General features: G+C 46.3%; 1 protein-coding gene across 1 annotated transcript; it reads left to right on the top strand.

Moving 5' to 3' along the window:
• Positions 1 to 3,365: 3,365 nt before the first annotated feature.
• LOC135624150 (plasma membrane ATPase-like) lies at positions 3,366 to 7,454 on the top strand. The gene is made up of 13 exons (XM_065127554.1): positions 3,366 to 3,652; positions 3,753 to 3,872; positions 3,956 to 4,054; positions 4,146 to 4,283; positions 4,357 to 4,998; positions 5,078 to 5,197; positions 5,270 to 5,392; positions 5,469 to 5,880; positions 5,964 to 6,478; positions 6,567 to 6,740; positions 6,828 to 7,010; positions 7,090 to 7,271; positions 7,351 to 7,454. The coding sequence occupies exons 1-13, from the start codon at positions 3,587 to 3,589 to the stop codon at positions 7,445 to 7,447; spliced, it is 2,871 nt and encodes a 956-aa protein (XP_064983626.1). The 5' UTR covers positions 3,366 to 3,586; the 3' UTR covers positions 7,448 to 7,454.
• Positions 7,455 to 8,111: the final 657 nt, after the last annotated feature.

Here is an 8,111-nt window from a genome sequence, read left to right as displayed (position 1 = left end):
ATTATAATATTATCAATTTTGAGGGAGGTTCACATCTCCTAAATGAGAATTAAATTCATGGGGCATGACACAATGTTATTCGGATTGAGAGAGAAAGAGTTCTCTGGGAGAATCTAATTAGAGCGAGACTCGAGGAGAAACCGTGTGGGCCTAATAGCACCATGCCCGATATATGGTCTCTAGGATATTAGATGGTTGAGAGACTATAGATACATGGTAACTAAGTATAGATATGTCCAAAGGATTAAATTCCCCAGTATCGTCTGAGGACTACGACGTAGTGGCTTAGTACATTCGCAGTTGACCAATCGAGTGAATTATTATGAAGATAATAATTCACTAAACTAGAAGGAGTTCTGATAGGTATGACTCATGGCTAATTCGATGTTGGGCCTAGAGGGTCATACACATATGGCAGGTGTTGTGACGAGTAGAAGTTCAGATATGAGATATCCGCTAGAGCCCCTATCTTATTGGATATCCAATAAACCCCTGAATTATTGGATCCCATGGATGAGATCCAATAAGAGCTCATAAGATATTATTATGTAGAGACCCACTAATCTAAGAGACTTGGGTAATTAGATAGATATCTAATATGCAATAGGGTAGGATCCATTAGGGTTAATTGGGGGCCTCTATAAATAGGAGGGAACTAAAGGCCCATAGGCTAGGGCTTCTAAGTTGTCACCTCCTATTCTCCTCTCCCCTTCTCTTCCTCAAATAGTAGGCTTGGAGATTTGAGGAGTGTCGTTACAGCCCTGTTGTGTGGATCACCACTAGAGATAAGGATGCTCGACCTCCTTCATCCACTCCTATAGATCTGTAGAGATTCAAGGATATACGATCTCTCTATGTAACACAACTATCTCACGCGTGGTTTTTGGTTTTGCAGATTTTGTATACCAATCTTCCCACGATGATGAACACTTAGAGAAATTTAGGATTTTTATTTTTTTGTTCTTCAACCATTTAGGTGATATCGCCCTTAGATTTTCCTATAGTACCATCACCCAAACCACTTGGGAGGCTGAGCCTCAAGTGGTTCCACCACCTGACGTAGCTCTAAGTGGCTAAATGAGCCATCCAACTAGCCCAATTCAGCCATGTTTAGGGCTGAGTTGGCCCCTAATTGAGTTAGTAGGATTTCTCCCAAAACTAATTCAAATTAAAGTTCTAACTATAATAGTTAAGGCTAAAACAATTACGATATAAGTAATTTAAGTTGTTCGACACGTCAATTGTTCAACTGAACTCTTAGTGAACTTCTAACGAATTCTCGGCGATCTTTCGGTGAGCTTTCGATGAACTCCCGATGAACTTCCGGTGAGTTTTTACTACATCGTCTGATCCTTCGGTGTATCTCCCGATTCATCCGGCCCGATGCTTGATCATTGACTTTGGCCCAACATTCGATTCTTCTTTAATTGTTTTACTTTTCTCGTGATCGTAATTAGTCCTATATCACTTATCTTAATATATGGATTAGATCATTAATTCACCAATTGATTTTATCATCAAAATTCGAGATTCAATATCAACAATAACATATTATTATCACCATAAATAGATTTTAGGAAAGGTTTAGGTCTTACTAATTGGGTTTATTAGAAAAGTACATCCGTATCAATACTATTAAGATTGTAGAGCCAAAGTCGATGAAGTTTGGTCACTTAATCATCTTACAAAAGATTTAAAATCCTAATTTTGCTATACATGATCCTATTATTATTTTTTTATTTTTAATAATTGATATATTTAGGCTTAATGCTTCTAATCTAAGCCCAGTAGGCAAGAAAGTTTGATGTAACAAGCGTGTCCCCTTCCTTCCAACTGGCTGAGCTACTCAAAGCGATGTCAGGAAGAGATGGAGAACAATATGCCAGAAAGCGAAGTTTGTGCAAACAATTAAGTGTCACAAGTGTTTGGATTCTAAAATGGGTGTTTTTTTATATGAAAATTGGATGATTTTTGTATAAATTAATATGGTTTAGAATAGAGGTGTTACTCATATTCATGGTTGTAAATAAATGAAGATGGGACAATGATAATAATGAAGTATTTTATTTTATTGTAAGGGTAGAGATGGATAAAAAATTTCTCACTTATCCTAGTCCTATTAATATATGAATTTAGACATTGGGTTGTAATGTTCCACTCGATTGATTCAAATTAGATTGGGTTATTATAAGATATTTGATTCAATTAAATCAAATGAAACACCTTCAATTTAAATCAATTTATATCAATTTAAATCAATTATAAATCAATTAAATCAAATGAAACAACATCAATTTGAATTTAGCCTATCACAAATCAATTATAAGATATTTGATTCAATTAAATAAAATGAAACAACATCAATATTCAATAATAACACTCTATCATTATTATTATTTATAAATTTTAATTTTTTATTAATAATTTATTTAATTTTTTAAATTAAAATAGATTAATTAAGAGAATATTAATATCTTGTAAATTTTTCACCCGATGGGGATTCCCTATCTCTGCCCACACTCCATCTAAATGAGGAATAGAATGAGAATGAATGATGGGGATGAGATGAGAACTAAGATGAAAAAATCCTATTGCCCCATTCACATCCCTAGTTTAGGATGACATGATTAGAAAATAGATATTAACTTAAATCTAATTTAGTTATGTTGTAAATCCGCATACTTAATTGATTTGGCGCATTGCGTCAAGTGTTTTGATCATACATCCGAAATAAATATTTAAAAAATTAAATTATATATATAATATATTAAAAGATAAAAAATTACTCTTATATGAAAATTATAAATGTGAAATACTGCAACTTTGATTTCATGAAATTTGATTACCGAAAGATAGAAATATAAACTCCATTCAGTTGACTGACAGAAAAATAGGTTGACAATTAATACCATGAGAAGATTGAAAAAAAAGTGATCATGACAGAAAACTTTTTATCTAACAATTAATATAGAATATATATATTTTTAGGATATTATGATCAAGGAAAAAGGCAGTCGAATTAATAGATCGGACCGATCAAGAGTCTGGGTTTTTGTTATGGAAACGACAGTCCGATCCAGTGCGGTTGCATGGCTCGGCCAATAACAGATCTGGTGGCTTCCCCTTCAAATTATAGAAACCAGAAGGCTCTCTCTCCTCCTCCGGAAATGGATGAATGGCCGCGCCTCTACGTCGCTCTCCTTTCCGCAACACACTGGACACGAAACCGCTGCGCACCTGGAGCGAGTGACGCGCGCGAAGGTAGTCGCCGGTTTGAGTGGCGTCCCCAGGAATCCGCCTGGCCACCTGCTTCCCCCCAACCCCTTCTTCCTCCCTCATAAAAGTGCATCCACCCTCCCCTCCTCCTCGACTGGCAGTGAAGGCCTGAAGAGAGCCAAGAGTGTCTGTTTTGTGCGTAGGTTCGAGAGAGCGAAAGAGTGAGAGACAGATCAATTCTACGTCTCTCCTGCTCTTCTCCTTCCTCTTTTTGTAGACACTCGAAGTTCTCTTCTTCCGCCTCCTTCGCAACCAGTGCAATAAACAAACAGAAACCACACCAAAAAATAGAAAGAAAGGAAAGCACAAGATGGCGGGGGATGGCGGAAACGGGACCATCTCCCTGGAGCAGATCAAGAACGAGGCCGTCGACCTGGTTAGATACCTTACCAGATTCTTGCTGTTTCGTTGAATCGTGCAGTGGACATGGTAGTCATCCGTCGTGTGTTGATTCCTTCTCTTTGTCTTCTTTGCAGGAGAGGATCCCGGTGGAGGAGGTCTTCGCGCAGCTGAAATGCACCCGGGAGGGGCTCACCGACGCCGAAGGGGAGCAGAGGCTCCAGATCTTTGGCCCCAACAAACTCGAGGAGAAACAGGTGCATCCCCTGACCTCCGACTTCTCCACCATCGGCGGCCACCGGTCCGAAGTCTGACGCATGTGTCCTTGGAACTCTTGCAGGAGAGCAAGCTCCTCAAGTTCTTGGGCTTCATGTGGAACCCGCTTTCCTGGGTCATGGAGATCGCCGCCATCATGGCCATTGTGTTGGCTAACGGAGGGGTAAAGCCATTCTGTATCTCCTCTTTGAAATTTCACCAACTTGCGTCGCCGCATGAGGATGATGATGATGATCCACGACCGGGTTTGCCAGGGTAAGCCACCAGATTGGCAGGACTTCGTCGGAATCGTCGTCCTCCTCATCATCAACTCCACCATCAGCTTCATCGAGGAGAACAACGCTGGAAATGCCGCTGCAGCTCTCATGGCTGGCCTCGCCCCCAAGACCAAGGTCTCTTTGCATCGACGAGCTCGTTCTCGCGCCATCCTAAGGCTTGCTAATCCAAAGGGGTGGCTTGGTGCAGGTGTTGAGGGATGCGAAATGGTCCGAGCAGGAGGCGGCGATCCTCGTCCCCGGCGATATCATCAGCATCAAGCTCGGCGACATCGTCCCGGCCGACGCCCGTCTCCTCGAGGGCGATCCGCTCAAGATTGACCAGTCCGCCCTCACTGGCGAGTCCCTTCCCGTGACGAAGAACCCCGGGGACGAGGTCTTCTCGGGCTCCACCTGCAAGCAGGGAGAGATCGAGGCCATCGTCATTGCCACCGGAGTGCACACCTTCTTCGGCAAGGCGGCCCACCTCGTCGACAGCACCAACAACGTGGGCCACTTCCAGAAGGTGCTCACCGCCATCGGCAACTTCTGCATCTGCTCCATCGCCGTGGGCATGCTCATCGAGATCGTGGTCATGTACCCGATCCAGAGCCGGAGGTACCGGGATGGCATCGACAACCTCCTGGTGCTGCTCATCGGCGGCATTCCAATCGCCATGCCCACCGTTCTATCGGTCACCATGGCCATCGGATCCCACCGGCTGTCGGAGCAGGGCGCGATCACCAAGAGGATGACCGCAATCGAGGAGATGGCAGGCATGGACGTGCTGTGCAGTGACAAAACTGGAACACTCACCCTCAACAAGCTCACCGTTGACAAGAGCTTGATCGAGGTGATGCTTTGCATCATCTCTTTAGACGACATTTTATCAGACCATCAACTGCTACTACTGATTGGTTTCTCTGTTGCAGGTGTACGTGAATGGCTTGGACAAGGATACCGTGGTTCTGTTTGCTGCCATGGCTTCAAGGGTTGAGAACCAGGACGCCATCGATGCTGCCATTGTGGGAATGCTGGCTGATCCCAAGGAGGTGCTCAATCGTTGCAATGCTGCATCTCAGATGAAGCTTTCATGCTCATGTTCGTCATCTTCGTGCTCGCAGGCGCGTGCAGGGATCCAGGAGGTCCATTTCCTGCCATTTAATCCAGTTGACAAGCGCACTGCCATCACCTACATCGACTCCAATGGCAACTGGCACAGATCGAGCAAGGGTGCACCTGAGCAGGTATATATACAGAGGACTACTCTGTTTCTTGTGATCCTGTCCTGGATTGGATACCTAATCTTCTGCTTCGCATCAGATCATTGACCTCTGCAACCTGAAAGATGATGCTAAAAAGAAGGTCCACTCCATGATCGACAAGTTCGCCGATCGTGGCCTTCGCGCTCTGGGCGTGGCGAGGCAGGAGGTTCCCGAGGCAAGCAAAGAGAGCGCCGGCGGTCCATGGCAGTTCATAGGTCTCTTGCCACTCTTCGACCCTCCGAGGCATGACAGTGCGGAGACCATCCGTCGTGCCCTCGACCTCGGTGTCAACGTCAAGATGATCACCGGCGACCAGCTCGCCATTGGGAAGGAAACCGGGCGCAGGCTGGGCATGGGAACCAACATGTACCCGTCCTCCACCCTCCTTGGGGAGAAGAACGATGACGTCGGTGGCCTCCCCATTGACGAGCTCATCGAGAAGGCTGATGGATTCGCCGGAGTCTTCCCTGGTCTCTTCGCCTGCCCGTCGTCACTCTCCGTATGAATCTGAGAACCAAGCTGACTCTTTGTGCTGTTGCTTTCTCTGTTGCAGAGCACAAGTACGAGATCGTGAAGAGGCTGCAGGAGAGGAAGCACATCTGCGGCATGACAGGAGACGGCGTCAACGACGCACCTGCTCTGAAGAAGGCTGACATCGGCATCGCGGTGGCGGACGCGACGGATGCCGCCCGGAGTGCTTCGGACATCGTGCTGACGGAGCCGGGGCTCAGCGTGATCGTCAGCGCGGTTCTGACGAGCCGCGCCATCTTCCAGCGGATGAAGAACTACACCATCTACGCCGTCTCCATCACCATCCGAATCGTGCTCGGCTTCTTGCTCATCGCCCTCATCTGGCGCTTCGACTTCTCGCCCTTCATGGTCCTCATCATCGCCATCCTCAACGATGGCACCATCATGACCATCTCCAAGGACAGGGTGAAGCCCTCCCCCTTGCCTGACTCATGGAAGCTGCGTGAGATCTTCGCCACCGGAGTCGTTCTCGGAGCCTACCTCGCCATAATGACCGTCGTCTTCTTCTACCTGGTCCATGACACAGACGTCTTCCCTGTGAGTAGCAGAACACCGCTATCGCCAGTGCATCAATCACACAATGTTCTGAGGCAGCTGAATCCATCGCTATTCTCTTTCGAAACAGGAGATCTTTGGTGTGAGGGAGATCAAGGACAGCAACGACGAGTTGACGGCAGCTCTGTACCTCCAAGTGAGCATTATCAGTCAGGCGCTCATCTTCGTCACCAGGTCGAGGGGCTGGTCCTTCGTCGAACGCCCCGGCGTTCTGCTAGTCGTCGCCTTCATCGCCGCCCAGCTGGTAATCTCGTCTCTTCGACTTTTCTTGCGATCCAATGATCACGAGGACCAGACCACATACCAGCGGCGTGATTCCTTCTCACCGTAGGTTGCGACGGCCATCGCGGCGCATGCGTCGTGGGGCTTCGCTAGGATCCAGGGCATCGGATGGGGATGGGCAGGGATCATCTGGCTCTTCAGCTTGATCACCTACTTCCCTCTCGACATCCTCAAGTTCATCACCCGCTATGCTCTGAGCGGCAAGGCCTGGGACAACCTTCTCCAGAACAAGGTAAGCACGGTCTTCCATCTATTATCTTCACCGATCTTTCCCAGCATTGGAGCGAGGTGACGATCATGCCATGGTGCAGACGGCATTCACCTCGAAGAAGGATTACGGGAGGGGCGAGAGGGAGGCTCAGTGGGCGCTGGCGCAGCGCACGCTGCATGGCCTCCAGACAGCAGACACCTCCGTCCTCTTTAACGACAAGAGCAGCTACAGGGAGTTGTCGGAGGTCGCGGAGCAGGCGAAGCGGCGCGCCGAAGTTGCCCGGTAATCCACCAAGCAAGCCTACACCATTAAATGACATATGAATGATGCCAATGAATGGAGCTAATTGTTTTTGTTGCAGGCTGAGGGAACTCCACACGCTCAAAGGGCACGTCGAGTCTGTTGTGAAGCTGAAGGGACTGGACATTGAGACGATCCAACAGCACTACACTGTGTAATGGAAGGAGAAGACGAAGACAAATGTGGACCATGCGGATGGCCTTATTCATGGTGTACTGTGTGTGTTGTGTGGATGTGGCAAGCCTCGTGTTGAGAGAGAGAGTATAACATAGAATGGACGGGGGATATGGTGATTGACGTAATGTGATGCCTTTTACTTTCTTTCTCCTTCGATATTTCAGGCTTGTTCTTTTTGGTATTATATATTTTTATTTCTCCAAAATAATGAAAGGAAAATTTTGCCCTTCTTGTAACATTTACTTCTCGGTTTGCGGGTGCTCGTTCTTCTCTTCAATACTCAATTTCTTCGTCGGTACTGCAGCTTAATCATTAGTGATTAAAACTAATAAATAAAAATGAACGTTCAAAAAAGAAAGGATGATTTTCTCATAAAATATTGTTTTTTTTTTCTCAAAAAAAGCTTTCTTAAATAATATCATTAATTCAAAAAATATCTTAACTATTTTCTCAGTCCGTCCATCGCTCATCACCTCCCTCTACCCCTCGCTCCCACCGAGACCCACCATAAGTGAAGAGAGGAGGAAAGAGGAGAAGGAAAAGGAGGGGAAAGATAGAAGGAGCGGGAGATGACGAGGAATATGAGGAGGGGGAAGGGGAAGGAAGGGTGGCACGACGAGGTTTAGGGTGAAGGGAGGAGGCGAC

This window comes from Musa acuminata, chromosome BXJ2-10 (assembly GCF_036884655.1).
Source record: "Musa acuminata AAA Group cultivar baxijiao chromosome BXJ2-10, Cavendish_Baxijiao_AAA, whole genome shotgun sequence".
Lineage (NCBI taxonomy): Eukaryota > Viridiplantae > Streptophyta > Magnoliopsida > Zingiberales > Musaceae > Musa > Musa acuminata.
The sequence above is the reverse complement of the archived record's forward strand: the minus strand, read 5'-3'. Positions and strand labels throughout refer to the sequence as shown.

Bases quoted from the DNA above. Each gene is read 5' to 3' on its own strand.
- LOC135624150 (XM_065127554.1), top strand. From the start codon at position 3,587: ATGGCGGGGGATGGCGGAAACGGGACCATCTCCCTGGAGCAGATCAAG. The intron at 4,055-4,145 runs GTAAAGCCATTC...CGGGTTTGCCAG, and splicing joins TTGTGTTGGCTAACGGAGGG to GGTAAGCCACCAGATTGGCA. The intron at 5,198-5,269 runs GTGCTCAATCGT...TCGTGCTCGCAG, and splicing joins TGCTGGCTGATCCCAAGGAG to GCGCGTGCAGGGATCCAGGA.